We start from the raw sequence: 22,884 nt of genomic DNA on the forward strand, positions 1-22,884 counted from the left end.
CAGGTTGGTCTTGAACTCTTGACCTCAAGTCATCCACCTGCCTCAGCCTTCCAAAGTGCTGGGATTACAGGCATGAGCCACCGCGCTTGGTCTTTTTTTTTTTTTTTTTGAGATGGAGTCTTGGTCTGTCACTCAGGCTGGAGTGCAGTGGTGTGATCTGGGCTCACTGCAACCTCCGCCTCCTGGGTTCAAGAGATTCTCCTGCCTCAGCCTCCTGGGTAGCTGGGATGACAGGTGCCCGCCACAATACCCAGCTAATTTTATTTTTAGTGGAAATGGGGTTTCACCATGTTGGCCAGTCTGGTCTCAAACTCCTGATCTCAAGTGATGTGCCCTGCTTCGGGGTCCCAAAGTGCTGGGACCACTGCGTCTGGTTGTTTTCGTTTTTCTTTTTTTTTTTTTTTTGAGATGGAGTCTCACTCTGTCACCCAGGCTGGAGTGCAGTGGCATGTCAGTTAACCGCAGCCTCCGCCTCCCGGGTTCAAGCGATTCTCCTGCCTCAGCCTCCTGAGTAACTGGGATTACAGATGCCTGCCACCACGCCTACCTAATTTTTGTATATTTAGTAGAGACTGGGTTTCACCATTTTGGCCAAGCTGGTCTTGAACTCCTGACCTTGGGATCCACCCACCCCAGCCTCCCAAAATACTGGGATTACAGGCGTAAGCCACCCCACCTGGCCTCTCCCCATTTTTCTTTTTTTTGAGACAGTCTCTCACTCTGTCGCCCAGGCTGGAGTGCGGTGGTGCGATCTCGGCTCACTGCAAGCTCCGCCTCCCGGGTTCACGCCATTCTCCTGCCTCAGCCTCCTGAGTAGCTGAGACCACAGGCACCCGCCACCACACCCGGCTAATTTTTTGTATTTTTAGTAGAGACGGGGTTTCACCGTGGTCTCGATCTCCTGACCTCATGATCCGCCCGCCTCGGCCTCCCAAAGTGCTGGGATTACAGGCGTGAGCCCCCACGCCCGGTCCCCATTTTTCAATACAGGGCTTTCACTCTGTTGCCCAGGCTGGAGTGCAGTGGTGCAATCTTGGCTCACTGTAGCCCATGTCCCAGGCTCAAGTGATACTCCTGCCTGTAGCTGGGATTACAGGTGTGCACCACCATGCATGGCTAATTTTCTATTTTTTGTAGAGATGGGGTCTCACCACACTACCTAGGCTGGTCTCAAATTTTTGGGCTCATGTGATCCTCCTGCTGCAGCCTCCTAAAGTACAGGGATTACAGTGTGAGCCACTGCACCCGGTGACCTTTATGGATCCTAACCCGAACCTGAAACCCAGTGCAGCAGGTCAGCCCTGCAAATAGTTCGTCAACTGGAGTTTGAATGCAATGGATTGCACTACGAAGGGGCTGGTGGGATCAGAGATTGGTGGTCTATGGGGTGGTCCCTCTGTTCCCAGAAGCATTACAGGGTGACTGCCACAGTCTTGGTCAGGCTGCAGGGAGAACAAGGCAAGGGGGCTCCTGGACCCACACCTGTCCAACCTCCCAGTTGTGGACCTGAAAGTCCAGCCTTGCCAGAGATCCAAGGACTGCGCTGGGCCCCACCCAGAGGTCAGCAGGGGACCTCCCCACAACTCTAGGGCAGCCCCTTCCTCCTCCCCTCCCTGAAAGCCTCTGCCAGGTCTAGACCCATGTGCCCCATGCCTTTTTGCAGATTGCAGGTTGGTCCTTCCTGGCTCCAGGGATACCAGGCACTGCAAAAAGAGGGTCCCTTAAGCCCCCATTTGCTAGGGTCTGGAGCAGCTTCTGGACTTGCCCCCACCCCTCCAAAGGCAGGGACAGCACTGGGCTGTAGGATGGAGCTGCAGCTTCTCACTCTGAACCTCAAACAAGCTACCCTACCTTACACCAGGCATCTGGCCGCCTCTCCTCAGTTCCAGCCTGGGTTGGGCACGCCTGGCCCCTAAAACAAGCCACCCTACCTTACACCAGGCATCCGGCCGCCTCTCCTCAGTTCCAGCCTGGGTTGGGCACGCCTGGCCCATCCAGGGTGCAGAAGGGACAACCCTGGGGCAGAGCAGCAGGCCAGGGAGGCAGCTGGGCTGCCAGTACCCTTGATCAAAACCAGTGCAGGGCTCCTCCCCACACCAACCTCCACTGCTGAGGAGTCCCTCTTGTCCTTCAAGGCTTCCCACAGTAGGTCAGGCCTCTGCCTCTGAGCCCGTCAACAGGCTAAGTCATAAGAGGACATCAAAGGTCCTGTGGCTCCCAAAGATTAACAGCACCAGTATCTCCAAGGAGACCCAGCAGAACGGGGCTCTGGGGATGTGACTACGTGAGTGTCGTTTGCAAACACCAAGTTCACCCACTTGCCCCTATAATTCAGTCATCTTAGAACTGTGAAACCATCACCCCAAAATGAAATCTCAAACCTATTTGTCCCCATTCCCAGCCTCAAACAATCTACTTTCTGTCTGACTTACATTTTCTGGATATTTCACAAAAATGGAATCACAAGGCACAGGCCTTTTGAGACAGGCTTCTTTCACTCAGCATTCTGTCTGGGTCCGCCCACATCACAGAACGTAAAAGAACTTCGCTCCTAGCCGGGCATGGTGGTGTGTCCTGCAGTCTCATCTACTGGGGAGGCTGAGGTGGGAGGATCACTTGAGGCCAGTTCAAGGCTGCGATGAGCAGTAACTGCATCTGCGAATAGTCGATGCACTCCAGCCAGGGCAATATAGCAAGACTCTATTAAAAATAACTTCATTCCGGCCGGGCGCGGTGGCTCAAGCCTGTAATCCCAGCACTTTGGGAGACCAAGACGGGTGGATCACAAGGTCAGAAGATAGAGACCATCCTGGCTAACACGGTGAAACCCCGTCTCTACTAAAAAATCCAATTAAAAAAAACAAAAAAACTAGCCGGGCGAGGTGGCGGCGCCTGTAGTCCCAGCTACTCAGGAGGCTGAAGCAGGAGAATGGCGTAAACCCAGGAGGCGGAGCTTGCAGTGAGCTGAGATCACGCCACTGCACTCCAGCCTGGGCGACAGAGCAAGACTCCGCCTCAAAAAAAAAAACAAACAACTTCATTCCTTTTTAATAGCCAAATAATCCTCCATATGGATACATTACTCTTACTGATACCAATGAACTAAACATTGACAACCCATTGTATGAAAACAACTTATCCATTATCATGAGCAGTTCTGCTGTGAACACCGGGCACCATCTGTGTGGAGCTGCATGGTTTTATTCCTCGTGGGTAGATAAACACACACTGGTACATGGGGAAATCCTCAGCCGCCCTCCGCTGCCCTTCCAGAAGTTCGGTCCTCTTGCTTTCATCCTCTGCCCCAGCCTGGTGCTGCCCCAAGCCCTGCCCTGGCAGAGAGAGAACTGGGCACAGCAGGGAGGCTCTCTGAGCCAGAGACTTTGCACGCAGCTGAGGAATGACGCAGGCCTGCAGGCGGCTCAGTCGGGGACAGGTCTGTGGGGGCCCACGTCAGAACCCACTTCACATCCCAAAGCCACACCTGCCTTGATCTTCAATGCTGGGCTCAGTGTCAGATCTGGCTGACCAGAGGAGCTCAGTAAGGCTCACTGGCTCTTCATCCACCCTGCATAGCCTGAACACGTGCCCCCAAAACCCACCTGCTCAAGTCCTCACCTGCAAGGGGATGGTATTAGGTGGGGCATTTGAGAGGTCATCCAGTCACAGGGCAGGATGACCGGGCCTGACCGGTTTACAGTATGTTCTTATAGGAGCCCAAATGGACTAAGACATTAAGATATGAGCTTGCCTGTAATCCCAGCACTTTGGGAGGCTGAGGCGGGTGGATCACAAGGTCAGGAGTTCAAGACCAGCCTGACCAAGATGGTGAAACCCCGTCTCTACTAAAAATACCAAAAATTAACCAAGTGTGGTCGCGGGCTCTTGCAGTCCCAGCTACTCGGGGGGCTGAGGCAGGAGGATCGCTTGAACTCGGAGGGCGGAGGTTGCAGTGAGCCGAGATCGCACTACTACACTCAAGTCTGGGTAACAGAGACTCCATCTCAAAAATATAAAAAAAGACATGAGCTTAAAATTTTTTTAAAAAAAGTACTTGTTGGCTGGGTGCGGTGGCTCACGCCTGTAATCCCAGCACTTTGGGAGGCAAGGCAGACGGATCACAAGGTCAAAATATCAAGACCATCCGGGCCAGCATGGTGAAATCTTGTCTCCATTAAAAATACAAAAATTAGCTGGGCATGGTGGTGTGCACCTGTAGTCCCAGCTACTTGGGAGGCTGAGGCAGAAGAATCACTTGAACCCAGGAGGTGGAGGTTGCAGTGAGCCGAGATTGTGCCACTGCATTCCAGCCTGGCGACAGAGTGAAACTTCATCCAAAAAATGTTAGCTGGGCATGGTGGCTCAAGCCTGTAATCCCAGCACTTTGGGAGGTCGAGGCAGGTGGATCACCTGAGGTCAGGAGTTCAAGACCAGCCCGGCCAACATGATGAAACCCCGTCTCTGCTAAAAATACAAAAACTAGTCCGGGCACGGTGGCTCATACCTGTAATCCTAACACTTCGGGAAACCGAGGCAGGAGGATCACTTGAGGTCTGGAGTTTGAGACCAGCCTGGCCAACATGGTGAAACACGGTCTCTACTAAAAATACAAAAATTAGCTGGGCGTGGTGGCGCATGCCTGTAATCCCAGCTACTCCGGAGGCTGAGGCTGGAGAATCGCTGGAACCTGGGAGGCAGCGGTTGCAGTGAGCCTAGATTGTGCCACTGCACTCCAGCCTGGGCGACGAGAGAAACTGTCTCAAAAAGTAAATAAATAAGATATAAAGTACTTGTCCAGAGAAGTCCATCACCACATGGGGGTGAGAGTAGACCCAGGACAGAGCAAGGCCCTGCAGTCAGTGCTAAGTGGGCATCCTGACTAATCTGGGAGGCACTGGAAGGATGCAGCCTTCAGGGCGGGGATGTGGCTGCGGCGCTTCCTTCTTCCACTTTTTTTCTGAATTCTCCTTATTGAACGGCTTTATTATTTTTTATTTTTGAGACGGAGTTTCACTCATTGCCCAGGTTGGAGTGCAATGGCGCAATCTTGGCTCACTGCAACCTCCGCCTCCCAGGTTCAAGCAATTCTCAAGTCTCAGCCTCCCAAGTAGCTGGGATTACAGGCCCCTGACACCACGCCCAGCTAATTTTTGTATTTTAGTTTCACCATGTTGGCCAGGCTGGTCTCAAACTCCTGACCTCAAATGATCCGCCCACCTTGGACTCCCAAAGTGCTGGGATTATAGGCATGAGCCACCGCGCCCGGCCAACTGAATGCTTTTATGATCACAAGAGGCCACTGCGCCCGGCCAACTGAATGCTTTTATGATCACAAGAGGCCTCCTGGCAGGTCACTGGCACCAGGAGCCACCCTGGTGCTTGGGAATGGCTGTGGCTGAGACGGGGAGGTGGGCAGGAGGAAGGCCTTCGATGGCTCAAACTGGGGAACTGTGAGGAAGAAGAGGGCCTAAGCTTCTCCTAAGGCCCTACACTGGGGCCAGCAGGCAGCCCACTGGAAGGCCAGGGCCCAGGCCAGGTGCCCAGCAGGCCAGAACACTGTCTGCTCTTGACAGCCGCCGTACTCGAGGCCACTCTGCAAGGCCGTGGGGGACAGCACTTTCCTCTTATCGAGAATCTCATGGTCTCTTATTCACAACTAAACATGCCTCTCGACGCTTAGACAGGACAGGGTGGGTCGCTGAGGTGCTTACACTTTGAACCACATGCCAGGAAGACTTCAACAGGAAAGCACTGCCAGTGCCGGTCAGCCTCGGGGCAGGAGCTGCTGCTCCCAAAAAACTCCATCCACCTTTGGCTGAAGTTCTGAGCCAGCTCCCACCGACTAGGTCCTCCCCTCAAGGCCCCCACCAATGGTGAAAGGGGTGGTGGGTGGCAGACAGGCCACGACAGGGCAAGCCCCCACAGAGGACCCCCGAGCCGACTCTGTCTAGTCGACAGCGACGGCGCTTGGCAACCAGTCCTCCCTGGAAAACCCGGCCTGGAGTTCCCGAGGACCACCTAGCAGCTAGCACGCCTCCCCGGGCACCTGGGGTCTCTCCTCTGCCTCCTACCAGAGAACATGCAGGGGGGTGGGGGCTTAGACCCCCCCAGGGGAGCCGACACCCCCTTAGAGCTGATTCCAGGAGGCCTCCAACAATCCCATCAGGGCCAGACCAGGCTGCCATCCACGGCCCTTGTCAGGAGGGAAGAGGCGGGGTCCCTGAAGCCTGAGACGGGGCTGTCTGCCTCTGGAGACACCTGGGCTGTCTCGGGGGTGCATCTACCCAGCAGGTTCATTTCCTGCAGGACAGACGTGTGGTCAGGGCTTGGGCAAAAGCACCGGGTGCAGCTCTGCTGATATGGCAAGAAGGTGCCCAGCCCTCACCGGCTGCCACAGAGGAAGAGCAGGTTCTGCACGGCCGGGACAGTGGAGCTGGCATTCTGGCCCGTGACCAGGTGGCGGTCCAGCACAACGTGCACGGCGTCAGGCTCACTTGCTGGGGAGGACCAAGGGCACCAGCCTCAGGCAATGTCCACCCACCCACTGAGAGCCCCGGGCTCCAGGCAAGCACCCAGGGTCAGCAGTAGGTCAGCCTGTCTGGGTCTGAGTCAGTGCCATGGGGGTCTGAAGGACCGAGGGCGCAGGCGGCTTCTCCCCCAGGCTGCCGCAGACAAGCCCCCCACCCCATCTTCTGTAGGTGCAGGGGGCACCCTCAGGGCTCACCACTGAAGCAGGCACCCGAATCCTTCACAAAGTCCTCCACCACGAGCGGCAGGCGGGCGAAGCCGGGGGCCCTGACGAGCTCACACACAGAGGGCTGCGGGAGGTGGGTGGGGGCTCCTGAGCCAGAGCCAGGCCCAGGCCCTGAGGCCCACCCCAGGGGTCAGGAAGGTCAAATCAGGGCAGGGAGCCTCACCCAACCAAGTGGGACTGGGGGTGTCACTGCTCATAACAGGGACAGCTGCTAAGGCTGGAGGCCGGAGAGATGACAAAGTCCAGCCACCTTCCCATGGGGTGTCCCTGAGAGTGACAAGGCCACTACAGGAGGAGGGGGCCAGCTCCCCCAGCACCAGAGCACACAGGTGACTAGAATGAGAAGGGCTTAGTGGGGTGAGCCCCTTGGGGCGGCACCCTCTAGGCAGGAGTGAATCTAACCACTCACCCAAGGGGTCACGCCCACTTCTAACCTGAGACTGGGTTGGTGTCACCCCTTGGGGGCAGCACTGAGTACCCACTGAGGAGGGGTCCCCTCAGCAGGGAAAGTGACATCTGAGCTGGGGGCCACTTTCACTTCCAGTGAAACCAGCCTCGGCACAGCAGCCACCACTCCCTGCCTCAGGGCCTGTGGATCAGCTGCTCCCACAGTCATCCCCGGTGTCCACTGCGCCCACTTCAGTCTTTGGGCCTGTGTCTCCGAGGACACCCTGGCTGGGCTCTCAGCCCCTCCGACTGCACACACAGGTCCGATGCCCCTCCCTCCCCACGTCCCCTGGTGAGTGGGCCTAGGCTTCCAGGAGACTAGGGGCCAGAAGTTCTGGAGTCTCCGTCCTCATCTCTGGCTGTCGTGGGGGAGGACAGAGCAGGGAGCACAGGGTGCCTCTGTCCTCCAGGCACTCACCCCTGTCAGGCTGTAGCCGTGGAACACCCAGGATCTGTCCTCGTTGGTGGCACAGCACAAGGCGGCGACACCGTGGCCAACGGCACAGATGGGCTCTGAAAGCGGCACACGGCATTGAGGCCCTGGACCCCGCCACCCGCACCCTGAAGCCCCTCCCAGACGCCCCTGCTTGTGGCTCCCCCAGGCCTGTGCCGCCTGCCTGGCCCCCTCCTCCCAGGTTTCCCTGGAAACTGGGCTCAGCACCTGAGGTGTCCTGGCTCAGCCTGCATAGCTGGCATCAGGAATCTGCTCAGGGGAGCTGGTGCTTCAGGACTAGGCTCTGGTGTAGAGCCCAGATCTCAGGTTTTGGCGGCTGAGACACACGGAGAGGAGGTCCTGAGGTTCCAGGTCTGTTTACCAAACCCCAGGACACTGCCTGGCAACCCCACTGCATAGCTCGCCAGGCCGCCCACCACACTGGCAGGTGCTGTGGGTCAGGCCCCTCCCTGGCTAGACAGGACGCCCCTGTGCGGGCAGGAGGTGAGTCTGAGGCAGTGCCTGTGCCTTGCGGTGGGGCCACCCTGGCTCCATCCGAAAGGCTGTGTGTGTTCCCATGGCTGAGGTGGCCACAAACAACTGCTGCCTGTCCAGGCCATGCTGCGGACAGCGGCCCAGCTCCCACCCACAAAGGGTGCTGCGTAGAGCACTGGCTTGTCCACCCCGGCCAGTGGACACACTCATCACAGCCCAACCCTGAGCCGGAGCAGCTGCCAGGTCTCCTCAAACAGCCTTCCTCCCTGCACCCCCGCTAGCCTCGAGCCCCAAGCCCGGCCCTGGATGCCAGGCTTGCCCAGAAGGAACCAGGCCGGTGTCCTGCCTTGCTCAGGAGGCATGGCCCCCACCCTCAGGAGACTGCCCAGAGGCCTGCAAGATGGTCACTAGAAGAGGACAAAGTGTGTGTTGGGAGAGGGGGCGGTCACTGCCTCCTGCCCACAACCACCGCAGTGGCCACTGACCAGAGACCCAGAAATGCCTACCTGGGGTCTTCCCACCTCTCTTCTGCTGGTGGGAGACCCATTTCTTGTAGGGCTGCACATCCACCCCTCCCCTGGGTCCCAGGGGTCACCTACTGCTCTCAGAGTGGAAGTGCTGCAGGATACGGGCCAGGGAGCCACTGCTGGCCAGATCGGTCAGGGCCCCAGGACAGCTGGGGATCAGGAGGGCATGGTACCGGGCACCTAGGGGGAGACCACAGACCAGGTAGCAGCCACACATCAATCAAAGTGAGACCCCCTGCAGGACCAGGCCCAAGTGCGTGGCCAGGACAGACCCTCCACAGCGACCAGCCAGCCTGGTGATGGCATCTGTCCCTTTTCCTCCATGGGCTACAGCTCCCAAGGGCCCCCCCTGACTTTTCCGTCTCCACATACTCATCATCTCTCCTCCCCAGAGGAGCTCAGAAACTCTGGGGCCCAGGATGTGGGGCTGGAGGCTGCCCCAGATGGTCACAGGGCTTCAGGGGCAGAACCAGGGAGCTCACTAAGACCCCAAAACCTATCTGGAACCCTTGACCCTCCAAGGTCCCAGGCACCCCACCCCAAGGAGTGGGTCCCAGGCCTACCATCAATCGACTCGAGCTTGGCGGGGCTGGCATAGGCCTTGAGGCGGAAGTCTTGCACCCAGCGTGCATTGCTCTCGGTCACATCCACAAATTCCATGGCTTTCCCCTGGAGGAGCAGAGCCCAGGGGCCAAGGGTCAGCACCAGGAATACCCCTATCGGCTCAGAGGGAGCCTGAAAATGCTGACAAGGAACCCAACAGCATCCCCCTGAAGTACAAAGGCACCCGACCACCCAGCCTCCTCCACTGGGTCTCCCAGGTTGGGGTGGCCTGTCCCAGCAGCAGACTCAGTGGTTTATTTCCTATCCAACCCACCAACCAAAAATTTTTATACATCACAAATAAAAACCTGCAGTGATGAACACATAATGAATGCATCCTTACTGTGACTTATCTACCTCTGATATCCCTGGGTCACCCACAATCAGAGGGTGGAGAACTGCTCCCAGTGGAAACATGTGCCCCTTACAGCAGGGCTGCGCCTTGGTCTCCGGCTCACACATGTGCAGAAGCACAGACCCGCAGCAAAAAGGTCTCCCTTGGGCCGGGTGTGGTGGCTCACACCTGCAATCCCAGCACTTTGGGAGGCCGAGGCGGGCGGATCACCTGAGGTTGGGAGTTCAAGACCATCCTGGCCAACACAATGAAACCCCATCTCTACTAAAAATACAAAATTTGCTGGGCATGGTGGCATGTGCCTGTAATCCCAGCTACTCGGGAGGCTGAGGCAGGAGGACTGCTTGAAGCCGGGAGGCAGAGGTTGCAGTGAGCTGAGATCACTCCAATGTACTCCAGCCTGGGCGACAAGAGCGAAACTCCATCTCAAAAAAGAAGAGAAGAGGAGAGGAGGAGAGGAGGAGAGGAGGAGAGGAGGAGAGGAGGAGAGGAGGAGAGGGGAGAGAGGAGAGAAGAGAGGAGAGAAGAGAGGAGAGAAGAGAGGAGAGAAGAGAGGAGAGAAGAGAGGAGAGAAGAGAGAAAAGAGAGAAGAGAAGAGAGAAGAGAAGAGAGAAGAGAAGAGAAGAGAAGAGAAGAGAAGAGAAGAGAAGAGAAAAGGTCTCCCTCATCACAGGTGGGGTCAGAGCCCAGGAAATGGGGACCGGGACAGGAGGACACAACCAGGGTTTGGTCACAGACCCTTCACCCCTCTACCAACTACAGGGGCTCCCCACTCCTCCCAGGCAGCAGAGGCACTCTCCTGACCTTGCCCCCAGAGAGGTGGAGACAGACCCCAAGTGTCCAGTGGGGAAGGAGAGGCTGGACTTACCCCAGGGGTGGCCACCTGCAGGTTGAAGGCGGTGCTGGCCATTGTGAAACAGTGGAGGAAGGACTGGGCCGACACACCTGCAGAGGGTCCCGGTGAGTGTGGGCTCCACAGGACTAGCCTGCCCCGCCTCAGGGGGCTACCCAGACACCCCCATGGCCTCACCCAACCCCAGAACACCCTGAGGAGCAGCCCTCTCCCCTACACCAGGGCCCACTACTTGAAGCCCTGGGGCAGGGCCAGCCACCCATTCATGTTCAGGAGGAGGAAGCTGGGAAAGCGTCAGAGGGGCACAACCAGGTATGCCAGACCTGTAGGCCATCCCGAGGCCTGCATCCCCCATGGCAAGCTCTTTCCCCAGCCTGGCACTGTCACCTCCAGCCCCAGCCAGAAGCCGGGACAGGATGCAGCCCACCTCAACTGTCCATGCCACTGCCACACCCCAGCCTCATCCTGGTGCTAACAGAGCCATGACAGGCCTTTCTGGAAGGCAAACCTGGGTGTGAAGGTCACAGAGTTCAGCTCATCCTCTCACTGAACCACCAGGGACTGAGGCCCTCAGGCACCATGGAGAATGCAGAAGTGTCCTGGCCCCTCCTCACCCACTCCAGGGAAAGTGCTCAGGGACCCCTTCCTCACAAGGGTTCTGCGACTCTGGCCCTCCCCTCCAGCTTTTCCCAGCCTCCTTCTGCCCCTCAAAGAACTTTTAAAAAAGAAACCCAACACGCCACGCCCAATCCAGAAGGCTCTGGGGGTCACTGTCCTACCAGGGGAAGGACACAGCCCTGCCCACCCTGGCTGCCGGAGAGCACGTACAAGTTTATTCCAAAGTAGCATGAACTGCATCTTTCTACATTTATTTTAATTCTGGGGCCCAATCTGTCACTAGGCTGGAGTGCAGTGGCACAATCTCGGCTCACTGCAACCTCCGCATCCCGGGTTCGAGCAATTCTCCGGCCTCAGCCTCCCGAGTAGCTGGGACTACAGGCGAGCGCCACCACACCCGGCTAATTTTCGTACTTTCAGTAAAGACGGGGTTTCACCACGTTGGCCAGAATGGTCTCGATCTCTTGACCTCGTGATCCGCCTGCCTTGGCCTCCCAAAGTGCTGGGATTACAGGTGTGAGCCACCGCGCCCGGCCTCCTCCTCCTTATATGAGTTAATACATATTCACTGTAAAATGTCCTGTAAAGCGCCCAGTAGCCTGCCGCAGGCTCTGTTCCCCCAGCTGCCCGCCTTTCCGGCCTCCTGAAGTGCTGTCCCCAGCCTGCTGGCCCTAAGACCCCATGTCCCCAACATGCCGGACCTGCTCTGGAAACAAGCCCCAACCCACGCCCCCAGGACTGAATCCCACTCAAGGCTCCTCCCACCCGCAGTCTGGCGGCATCGCTCAGGACCCCTGGAGCTCAGCACATCGTGACGCCACAACCCCACAGCCCCATCTTCCCTGTCCACACTTGAGGACCTACAGACTTCAAGAAGGAGACCTCTGGATCCCAACCCCGACCCCCAGCTCTCCATGGTGCGGTGACCTTGGGCTGGTCACTCTTCCCTCTGCAAAGGGCTCAGAACGAAGCCAGGCACCCTCGGGCTCCGCTGCTCATCCCTCCCCGGCTGCCCGGAGACCCTGCAGGCTCAGCGCCAGCGGACGCACCCCGCTGCGCTCCGTCCGGCGTGAGCCCCAGGCCAGCAGCGCCCTAGGACCCTGGCCCCAGGACGGGGGCCGGGGGGCGCCTTCTCCAGGAGGGGGCTGCGGGCCTCCTCAGGAGCCGGTGGTTCAGAAGGCCAGAGTCCCCGCGGCCGCCCGACCTCAGAGAGGGGTCAACTCCCCGAACGCCCCCTCCCCACACCCGGGCTCCCCTCTTGGAGCGCAGCGGCCTCGGGGACCAAGCCCAGGCACGCGGTCCCCTCCGCTAGAAACGTCGGGCCCGCGAAATCACCGCGCAGATGAGACTCGGAGGAGCGACGCGGTGCCTTGATGTATCCCGACCCCCGGACCCCGCCCCAAGTTCCATCCCGACCCCCGGACCCCGCCCCGAGCTCCATCCCAACCCGCGACCCCTTCCCCGTCCCAGTCCCCGCCCCCGCCCCGAGCTCCATCCCGACACCCACCCCGCCCGCCCGTCCCCGGCCCGTGCCCGGCGCCCTCAGCGGCTTCGGCTTCCAGCGCCACGTGACGCGCGCCCACCGCGTCCCGAACCTCCCGCCCCGGGCAGCCCCGTCGCGGACGCTCTTCGGACACCGGCACCGGCCGCCGGGCCTCACCTTCCGCGGCGCCGCTGGCCACGAGCAGACAGGCCGGCCTGCTAGGGAGCCGCTCGGACGCCATGGCGCGGGCTCGGCGCTGGGTCTGCGCGTGCGCGGCGGCTGGGCGCGCCCGGGAGGACGCGGGTCACGTGCCGCGCCGGCCGGGGGCGGGGCGGGGCTCGGGTGGGGCTGGGCGCCTGCGCGTTTGTACCCGGTCCGGGTCGACTACCCTAACCCTAACCCTAACCCTAAGCCTAGCACCAGGCCCCTGGCCCCCTGCTGCCAATATGGAGGTCCCAACAAACCTCTGCTCCTACCAGGGGAACCGTCGTGGTTGGGAACAGCCAAAGTGAGGGCTTCCGTGGGTCCCACCCCATCAAAACCATTGGCCTCCGCTGGGCGCGGTGACTCACGCCTGTAATCCCAGCACTTTGGAAGGCCCAGGCTAGTGGATCACGAGGTCAGGAGTTCAAGACCAGCCTGGCCTAGCAAACCCCGTCTCTACTAAAAAAAAAAAAAATACAAAATTAGCCTGGTGCGGTGGCAGGCACCTGTAATCCAAGCTACTCGGAGGATTGAGAAGGGAGAATCGTGTGAACTCAGAGGGCGGAGGTTGCAATGAGCCAAGATCACGCCACTGCACTCCAGCTTGGGTGACAGAGTGAGACTCCTTCTCAAAAAAAAAAAAAAGGCCGGGCGCGGTGGCTCAAGCCTGTAATCCCAACACTTTGGGAGGCCGAGACGGGTGGATCACAAGGTCAGGAGATCGAGACCATCCTGGCTAGCATGGTGAAACCCCGTCTCTACTAAAAAAAAATACAAAAAAACTAGCCGGGCGCCGTGGCGGGCGCCTGTAGTCCCAGCTACTCGGGAGGCTGAGGCAGGAGAATGGCGTGAACCCGGGAGGCGGAGCTTGCAGTGAGCTGAGATCCGGCCACAGCACTCCAACCTGGGCAACAGAGCGAGACTCCGTCTCAAAAAAAAAAAAAAAAACCCACTGGCCTCTGGTTCCCCCTGGCCCAGCCTGGAGAAGGGTCCCTGACCCCTGTCAGACAGGCAGTGAACCCTGCCTCACCTGACACAGAGCCCTCCTGCCACAAGGGAAGTGGGAGCTGGAAGCTCATGGCACAGGCAAGGCCGAAAGTTGGGCTGGGTAGCAGAGACAGAGCTCAGTGAGTGTCCAGTGTTAGGCGGGTGGAGGTGTTAGTGGGTGGAGGTGTCTGAAGCCTTGCAGGCCTGCAGTCACACCACAGGCTGGGCCTAGTTCCTTGGAGAGCTTTCTGAATCTGCACAGGATCTCGTCCCCTACAGGCACACTGTGGGCCTCAAACCCAGGAGCAGGAGGGCTAGGTTGGAGCAGATCTCCAATAGTGTTTGCATGTAACCTACACGTGTCCTCCTGTGTACTTTAACTCATTTCTAGATTACTTATAATACCTAATACAATGTAACTGCTGGGTGAAGAGTTGCTGTATGTGCTGTTTAGGAAATAACAAGAAGAAAAAAAATCAGACACAACCACTCATGTTTGTTTTTTCAAATATTTAACATCCTTGGTTGGTTGAATCCATGGATGCAGAACCCATAGATCCTGAGGGCCGACTGTACCCCCTTGCTGAGAACGTCCCTCACACAGTGGCTGCCCTGGGTGCCCTCTGTTAGCTCAGCCAGACTACCAGGTGGACCTCAGGCTGGGGGCTGGGACCAGAAGACATGGGCTTCTTTCTTGGGAAGAGGCGTGTTGGGCAGTCCTTGACGTGACAGGGCCCTTTCCCAGTGGGGGCTCAGCTGGGTTCCCCTTTCACCAAGGCTGGGTTGGGTGGTCTGGAGACTTAGACCCCAGCACCTGTGAGTCATGCAGACCCAGAAGCAGGAAGCAGACAGTAAGTGACAGCCACTAAGACGCAGGGAGTCTGGGCCAGGGCTGTGGGCTGGGGCACCAGGGTACCTTCACCTGGGCGTCAGAAGCACTTGAGAGAACAGGAGCTGCTGGCTCTGACATCTGCTCCCCAGCCTGGCATGAACTGGCCAGAGACGTGAGACGTGGCAGGTGCTGGCCTCTGTGGTCTGGAGGGGGTTGCAACAAGGAGGTAGGCCCTGTCCTAAGTTGGCCTAGCCTAGTGCCCAGGACATGGAGGACAGGGTGCAGCAACCCCAGGGAGGGGCATGACAGGTCCCTCCCAAACACACTTCTGGAGCTGCTGCACTCGGGGGTGACCCTAACCTACCTTGTGCCTTCCTTCCCATGTGCCGGGGCGGGTCCCAGGGGGTGGCCTCAGCACTGGCTGCACCACACACATCTCTCCTGCCCCTAATGACTCCCACCTGGGGCACACAGTTGGGCAGCACAGGCCCTGCTCTGCCCAATGAGCCTCTAGGGCAAGTGCAAGTTCAGCCTGGGCCTGGAGACAGCAGATCAGAGCGTGTCCAGGTGCTCAGGGACTGGTCACTGAAAGGCAGGGAGACTGGTCCCTGCCCATCCCTCCCTGGGACCAGGGAGACACCAAAGACCCGAGTCAGGCCAGGACCTGCAGCAGCCCAGTGTGGGAGTCTGGAGCAGTGAGTGCCCCCATGAGCCTTGCTCACTGTGCCCTGCTTTTGGAGGATTCTGCCTGGGCCCCTGCCCGTGTCTAGGGGAGGGCCCGGAGGTGACCAGCAGCCTCACCAAGAACGCACTAGGGTGGGAGTCCCGGAAGAGGAGGCACACCCTCTTAGCAGTGGGGAGGGGATGCTGGAGAGGAAAACAGAGAAACCTCCCCCCAGCCCACCCTGTTCTGCACCAGGTGATACATACCACATGCGCCCTAGGAAGCCACACGTGTGTCGCTGGCTACTAACACGAGAATGGGGGACCTGACATGCTGGTGCAGGTTCCCAGCAGGGCTTAGAGCTGCAGGTCTCCAGGCAGTTCCCGCAGAGCCTGGGGTCACAGCCTGCCTCGGACAGTCCCCGGACCCCGGATCCGTGGACGCCTCTGTCCCTAGAGATGATGCTGCACATCAGAGCTTTCCCATTTTCCAGATTTCCTTATAAGCGATTTGACTTCACAGCATGACCTTGTTATACACATTTTCTATCTGGTATTTGTTTAGACCTTAGAAGTGTTCTGAGGCCAGACACGGTGGCTCACGCCTGGGATCCCAGCACTTTGGGAGGCCGAGGTGGACAGATCACCTGAGGTCAGGAGTTTGAGACCAGCCTGGCCAACATGGTGAAACCCCCGGCCCTAAAATAAAATAAAATAAAATAGCCAGATGTGGTGGTGGGCACCTATAGTCCACTCGGGACTACAGGCTGGGGCAGTACTCGGGAGGCTGGGGCAGGAGAATAGTTTGAACCCAGGAGGCGGAGCTTGCAGTGAGCCGAGATCGCACCACTGCATTCCTGCCTGGGCAACAGAGCAAGACTCTGTCTCAAAAAACAAAAAAAAAAGTGTTCTGTAATAAAAGTGACCTGATAAGCTCTGGGCATCCCTGAGAATTTGTTTTCCTTTGGGAAAGGTTCCTACACTGCTGAGGTTTAGGGGCACTGTGAAGCAGAAGCTGAGCCTCGGAATCCCAGACGGAGACTCCGACCTCCTCCCAGGAGGGAAGGCAGTCGCTGAGCACCTGCGGGAGATTAAAGAGAGAAATGAGGAGGTGCGAGCATGACGAAGCCACAGTTGCAGGCAGTGGGGCGTGGCTCAGAACAGGCTGTGCTGGGAAGCGGGAGCAGGAGCTGGCGCCGCCTTGCGGGCTGGCGGAGGACCATCCACTCCCTGGCGTCGGGCCCGTCCGATCTCATGGGAAAGAAACGTGAGACCCCTGGCTCGCTCCACACACAACCTAAGTGCCAGATGGATGAAAGGCCTACGCGTGAGTGAATGCCAGGAATATGAGACTCGAACGTGGCAGGATATCCTTCTGCCCACGATTCTAAAAGCTTACTCGGTAATGGGAGAATGGTTCCAATTTGATAAACTCAGGTTTTTAGAACGTCTGTGCTCCAGAAACACTGGAAGGCAAGTGGCTGCTGACTGGAGGAGAGAATTGGATGCCGCAAGCGGCAAAGGGCTCAGGACACAAAACACCACAAGAAATCCAACAAATGAGGAGGAGGCATTCCTGCAAAGAAAAAACACACAGGCTGAGGGCAGTGGCTCATGCCTGTAATCCCAGCACTTTGGGAGGCCGAGGCAGGTGCATTGCCTGAGGACAGGAGTTTGAGACCAGCCTGACCCCCGTCTCTACTAAAAATGCAAAAAAAAGAAAGAAAGAAAAAGAAAAAAAAATTAACCAGGCATGGTGGCAAGTTCCTGTGGTCCCAGCTACTTGGGAGGCTGAGGCAGAAGAGTCGCTTGAACCCAGGAGGCAGAGGTTGCAGTGAGCCAAGATCATGTCACTGCACTCCAGCCTGGGCGACAGAGCGAGACTCCGTCAAAACAAACAAACAAAAAAACCGTACAAATGGTACAAAGAGGAAAAATCAAATGGTGAGACCCAAATAGCCAGGAACCTTCTTTTTTCTTTTTTTCCTTTTTTTCCATCCTTTTATCAGCCATAAAAAAGGAAGGAAGGTTGGGCCTGGCACAGTGGCTCACGCCTGTAATCCCAACACTTTGGGAGGCCAAGGTGAATGGATCACTTGAGGTCAGGAGTTCAAGACCAGCCTGGCCAACATGGTGAAGCCTCATCTCTACTAAAAATATAAAAGTAGCCAGGTGTGGTGGCATGCGCTTGTAATCCCAGCACGTTGGGAGGCTGAGACAGGAGAATCGCTTGAATCCAGGAAGCAGAGGTTGCAGTGAGCCAAGATCGTGTCCTTGCACTCCAGCCTGGGCAACAGAGCGAGACTCCGTCTCAAAAAATAAAATAAAAAGGAAGGGAAGTTGAACAGACTACAGCATGGAGGGACCCGGAGTGAAATAGGCCAATCAAAAGGACAGATGTTACATGATACCATTTATCTGCAATGCTAGATTTGGGAGAGCCATTGAGGCAGAAAGTAGGTGGTGGGTGCCAGGGGTTGAGGGGAGGGGACGGGGAGTCCATGTGTAATAGGGACAGCGTCTCTGGAGCGATGCAGCGTTCTGGAGGTGGACTGTGGTAATGGATCCCCAGGAGGCTGCTGAACTGTGCACTTCAAAATGGTTGACAGTGGACTTTGTGTTCATACAATAAACCCAGAAAAGACGTGCATGCTGTACCACAAACCCAGAATAGGTTTTACAGAGATTTTCTTGGTGTTTTTGTTGTTGTCGTTTGAGACAGGGTCTTGCTGTGTTGCCCAGGCTGGAAGGCAGTGGCACAGTCATAGCTCACTGCAGCCTCAACCTCCCTGGCTCAGGCAATCCTCCTGCCTCAGCCTCCTGAGTAGCTGGGACCACAGACGCACACCACCATGCCTGGCTAATTTTTATTTATTTATTTATTTATTTATTTATTTATTGAGATGGAGTCTCACTCTTTCACCCAGGCTGGAGTGCAGTGGTGTGATCTCGGCTCACTGCAATCTCTGCTTCCCGAGTTTAAGCGATTCTCCTCCCTCACCTTCCTGAGTAGCTGGGATTATAGGTGCCCGCCACCAGGCCTAATTTTTGTATTTTTAGTAGAGACAGGGTTTCACCATATTGGTCAGGCTGGTCTCAAACTCCTGACCTCGTGATCCACCCGCCTTGGCCTCCCCAAGTGCTGGGCTTACAGGCATGAGCCACTGTGCCTCACTATATTTGTATTGTAGAGACAGGGGTCTCACTATGTTGGCCAGGCTGGTCTCAAACGCCTGAGCTCAAGCCATCTGTCCACGTTGGCCTCCCAAAGTGCTGGGATTACAGGTGTGAGCCACTGTGCCCGGCTGGGATTACAGGTGTGAGCCACTGTGCCCGGCCCACAAGGATTTTCATTCCTGCTCTGTCTAAAGTCGAAAAGTTTTGGAATATCTAAGCTTCGTTCCATAGAGAATCGCTGAGTTAATGAGGCAGCATTGGGGGTGGCATGTCAGCACTGAAGCGCCAAGCCTTGTGGTTAAAGATGGCAGACCATCTTCAGTCCTCTCGGCCTCTTTCAAGTCCCTTGCTATATCAGACAGGGTTGGCTGATTGGTTTTAAAGAACAAGCCACAGAATGGAGAGAATGGGTGACTGGAAGGCAGGCCAAGAGTGGTGAGGGGCCCTGCTGGCCAGTCAGAGAGGTAGCCTGGCACCCACAGGGCAGGTGAGCTGGGAGTTGGAGGTGTCAGCAGCGTCTGCACAGAGCCTTCTCCTCTATACGCTGGACTCAGGTCAGCAGGCTCAAGGGGTAGGCTGCCTCCTTGACTTGTAGGATGCAGCGGCATGGGTGGGGGTCGAAGGAGGCTTTCGCAGGGCAACCTGGATGGCAGCAACAGGGTCAGCTTAAACTGGTTCTACCCCGTGGGCCCTCCATATCTGTCTGGGCCTCAGTGTGGGTGCATGGACGAGGACTGCTGCTCTGGGGAGGGAGTGTGCCAGAAGGGCAGGAGGAAGACACGGCTCTGTCCCCCCACACCAGCTGGAAGAAGGCTTTGGGGAGGAGGAGGTGATCAGGGAGCTCTTGTCTGCCAGCCTCAGCCACCCGTCAGGTGAAACCCAGGGGCCAGGATGACAGAGGTCGAAGGAGCCCTTCCCAGGTACCACAGGCCTTGCTCCTGGGTGGCCCGCATGCTGCAGCCTCACCCATGGCCAGGCCCACCAGTTGGACGCCCGGTCAGAGTGGGCTGGGTGCCATGAATGAGAGGTGTTGAGGGGAGCCTCTTCTCCACTCAGGATGGGGGGGCTCCCTGCAGTGGGAGCTGCGGAAGGGCCCCTGCCTGGCTGGAGAGCTCGGCCTGAGAAGCAGGGCTTGCCCTCCCCGCACCCCATGTCCACACTGCTCCTTGGTCCTGTAGCCCCCGGGTGTCCACCTTGGGTCAGGACCCACAGGATGGCCAGGGAGGAGGATGGGGCAGGACCTGGGTGTGGCTCCGGGCTGAGCCCCCTGGGATAAGGGCATAGGAGTGGCAGGGGGTCCCGTCAGAGGGTCCTGGATGCAGCACCTCTCCCCTGGAAAGCCTGGGGTGTGGATGTGAACCCCTCATTCCCCTGCATCTCCCAGCCACATGCAGATGAGGATGCAAGCCCAGCCTTTAGACAACAGAGTTTATTTCAGACTCAGCCTCCACTCAGGCCCAGGGTTCCTGTGGCCGCTGGCCAGTGAGGGCAGGCTGCGTTCTCACAGTGCCCACCACCACCTTCCCGGAGCTCGCCTGCTGCCGCACGCCAGAGACCACGCTGGGACTGGATGTGCTAAGGAGGGGCTGCACAAGGGGCCTCCCCAGGTACGGTGGGCTGAGGACAGTGTGTGACGGTCGCCGCCAAGCAGTTCTACTCTACCTGTTATTGCATTTATACGCTGGTTAGACTCAGATGGTGCCAGGTGCAAGCTGGAGGGGCAGTCTAGCGGGGCAGGGCGGGCACAACTGTGAGGGGCCCTCGACATCCTGCCTCCCCACCAGCATCGGAGCTCCCCTGGAGCACAAGCTGGGGAAGGTGACCCTTGGGCAGCACCCCCTCCACAAGCAGGCTTCAGGCTCCGTCTTCCCACCCAGCTAGGCTTGGGTGGTGTGGGGAGGTGGCACTGAGGCTCTGCTGAGGTGACGGCCCACCCCAGGTCTGTCCCACTGCATTGGCCCAGGCAGACCCCCAGGGATACACAAAGAGCAGAACTGGGGCAAGTGGAGCAACCGTGCCCTTTAATGTCCCCACGAGGGCCGGGCCCAGGCAGAACCCATCCCAGCACCCCCACTCAGAGACCAGCCCTGGGGGCCCAGGATCACCCAGCTGCCAGGGGTGGGGGGCCCACACATGGGGTCCATTCCTTTCTTGAGGTTCCCCAGCTGTGCCTTCTCCCCGCATCCTGTGCTGTGGACCCCAGAGCCTGGACTCTTTCTGCCCTGGAGGTTGGGGAAGTCCTGGGTCAGCAGGGGTGGGCTCGGGCATCCTCTCCACTTTGCGCGTGTATTGGGGGCATATGTAGGTGTGTAATGAATGTGCGTGTGTACACGTAGATAAGGGTGAACTCTGCATGCACTGGCTTCCTCAGCTCTGTACAGGAAGTGACTCCGTGCCCCTCGCCTGGCCCCCAGGTATTATTTTTTCCGGGCCAGGAAGGCCACACCGAGAATCAGGGCTATGGCTGCCACGGCCACACCTCCAGCCACCAGCAGGGGGTTCAAGTTCTCGCAGGACCAGGGACCTTGGCCCCCAGACCCCCCACCGGCAGCTTCGTCCTCCTCCGCCCCGTCCCCAGGACCCTTGGCCTCTGGGGTTGCATCAGGACTGCTGGGGACCGCGGGGGCCGTGGGGGCCGGCTTCAGGTTACTGTGGTTGTTGAGAAGGGCAGGGTCGGCCTTGGCCGGGGTCTTCTTGGCAGGTACCGTGGTGGGGGCCGCTGGCGGCTGCTGCTTCTCTGCCGGGGCCTCCTTCTTCGAGGGCTTGGTCGAGGGGGCCTTCCCATCGGCTGCCGGGGGTACCTTGGCCTCGGTGGTGGCCTGGGGCGCCTTGGTGTCAGGCTTAGGGCTGCTGGCCGACTTCCCTCTGGACTCCATGGTGGGTGGGGCGTATGGGACAGGCAGGTGAGTACACCAGAGGGGCTCAGGAGAGCTTGTCACTCCTGGGCATTCTATGGGCCTGGAGGGAGACACAAGGTAGGCTGCGTGTGGGTCCAGTCCCCTCTGTGCTGCCCCGACCACCTGGTCCCCAGGAAGTCCCTGCCCAGTTCTCTGGAGTCCCCGGAGCCCCAGCTCAGGGGCTTCCTGTGGGCCTCTGACGCTTCTCTTTCACAGCCTGGTCTCCGTCTGTCCATGACCACTCCCGGAGGAACCCCTCAAGCCGCAGAGGCAAGAGCCACACACAGGTGGGAGGACCTGGGGCCCCCCGGTGTTCCGTAAAATGGCCCATGCAAATGCCACATCCTCCTACCAGCTAGGGGCAGGAGGCCTCTTGGTGGGGAAGTGAGGATCAGACCCCGAGAACTGGAAGGAAAAGCATTCTCCCCTCCAAGGAGGGGAGGTGATTGGAGCCGAAGTGGGAGAGCCGACTGCATCCCCTCCTCAGGAGAGCACTCCTGCTTTGCAGAGACAGACACTGAGGCACCGAGGCTTCGACCTGGCCAGGATCCTGGTGGAGGAGGGCGGGGAGGGGCAGGAGCTGGGATCTCAGGCAGCCATCAGGGTGGGTGGGCCCACGAGATACCAGACTTGAGAAAACTGGGGTGTCTCTCCAGGAAGGCAGTGTGGGGCTGTGCTTCCAAGGGCCGTCTGCTCCTCCCCAGCCTCTGAGGCCCCCTCCCCAGCACAGGCCGTGCCTCTCTCCAGCCTTGGGGCAGAGTCCTTGCGGAGCCCAAGGCTGTGCTGTCTCTGTGGGCAGAGGGTTCCTGGCATTAAACAGGGTGGACACACGCTGCTCTTGGCCGGCGAGTTAGGGTGGGGGACAGGGCTCTGGGCTGTGGGAAAGGCCGTGCCCAGATTCTCAATGACTCAGGCAGAGGTGGGAAGAGCCCTGGGGGCCCAGCTGCCCTGAACCTGAGTGGGTCTTGCCCCAAAGCCTCAGAGGCCGCCTGTCTACCTCTCCCAGGGAAAGATGAGAAATCCCCCGACCTTCAGAGAAAGGGAGGAGCGTTTCCCACCCCCACTAGGTGCACTGACCACACTGAAGGTCACCCGAAGGTCACAACGTGATGAGGGTGTCTCCAGGAGAGGCCCAGCCGCTCCCGACCTCCCAGGGAAGCCCAGCCACCCCTTCACCCCTGCAGTTCTGGGGGGGGGGCCCAGCTGCTGGGCATCAAGTTTGCAAAGAGCAGGTGGTCTGCCCCCCAACCTCGCTATTTGTGTCACTTACATCCCGGCCACCGCCTCCCTCTCCCAAGAGCAGCTGCGCCCTGGAGAACTGGGGGGCCCGCGCGCAACCCCGGTGACCTTCAAGCCTCGGAGCTGCCTCCTCGCCCCGCAGGACCCCGCGCCTGCCCCGCCCCGCCGGCCCGGAGCCCCCCGCCTTACGCGTCCTCCGGCCTCCCCTGGGCTGCGCGCTCCTCCACGGGACGACGGCGGCTGCGAACGCGGAGAGCTCGGGAGTTTCCCACAATGCACTGCTCCCGGCGCAGGAGGGCGGGGAAGGGGAGGGGAAA

At 58.7% G+C, this 22,884-nt stretch overlaps 2 protein-coding genes across 4 annotated transcripts; both read right to left on the reverse strand.

Moving 5' to 3' along the window:
* Positions 1-5,449: 5,449 nt before the first annotated feature.
* GATD1 (glutamine amidotransferase class 1 domain containing 1) lies at positions 5,450-12,846 on the reverse strand. Of its 3 annotated transcripts, none has more exons than XM_007993696.3 (8): positions 12,746-12,846; positions 10,483-10,559; positions 9,220-9,325; positions 8,729-8,836; positions 7,620-7,714; positions 6,725-6,818; positions 6,386-6,497; positions 5,450-6,300 (listed from the first exon to the last, which is right to left on the reverse strand). In XM_007993696.3, the coding sequence occupies exons 1-8, from the start codon at positions 12,807-12,809 to the stop codon at positions 6,294-6,296; spliced, it is 663 nt and encodes a 220-aa protein (XP_007991887.1). In that variant the 5' UTR covers positions 12,810-12,846; the 3' UTR covers positions 5,450-6,293. The 3 variants fall into 3 exon arrangements, with proteins under 3 accessions (XP_007991887.1, XP_007992047.1, XP_007991971.1); XM_007993856.3 differs by lacking the exon at positions 12,746-12,846 and adding an exon at positions 11,500-11,609; XM_007993780.3 differs by having other exon boundaries at positions 6,276-6,497.
* Positions 12,847-19,844: 6,998 nt separating this feature from the next.
* CEND1 (cell cycle exit and neuronal differentiation 1) lies at positions 19,845-22,840 on the reverse strand. Its single transcript, XM_007994238.3, has 2 exons — positions 22,757-22,840; positions 19,845-21,389 (listed from the first exon to the last, which is right to left on the reverse strand). The coding sequence occupies exon 2, from the start codon at positions 21,305-21,307 to the stop codon at positions 20,849-20,851; it is 459 nt and encodes a 152-aa protein (XP_007992429.1). The 5' UTR covers positions 21,308-21,389; positions 22,757-22,840; the 3' UTR covers positions 19,845-20,848.
* Between the last annotated feature and the right edge of the window lie 44 nt (positions 22,841-22,884).

This window comes from Chlorocebus sabaeus, chromosome 1 (assembly GCF_047675955.1).
Source record: "Chlorocebus sabaeus isolate Y175 chromosome 1, mChlSab1.0.hap1, whole genome shotgun sequence".
In the NCBI taxonomy this organism is placed as follows: Eukaryota; Metazoa; Chordata; class Mammalia; order Primates; family Cercopithecidae; genus Chlorocebus; species Chlorocebus sabaeus.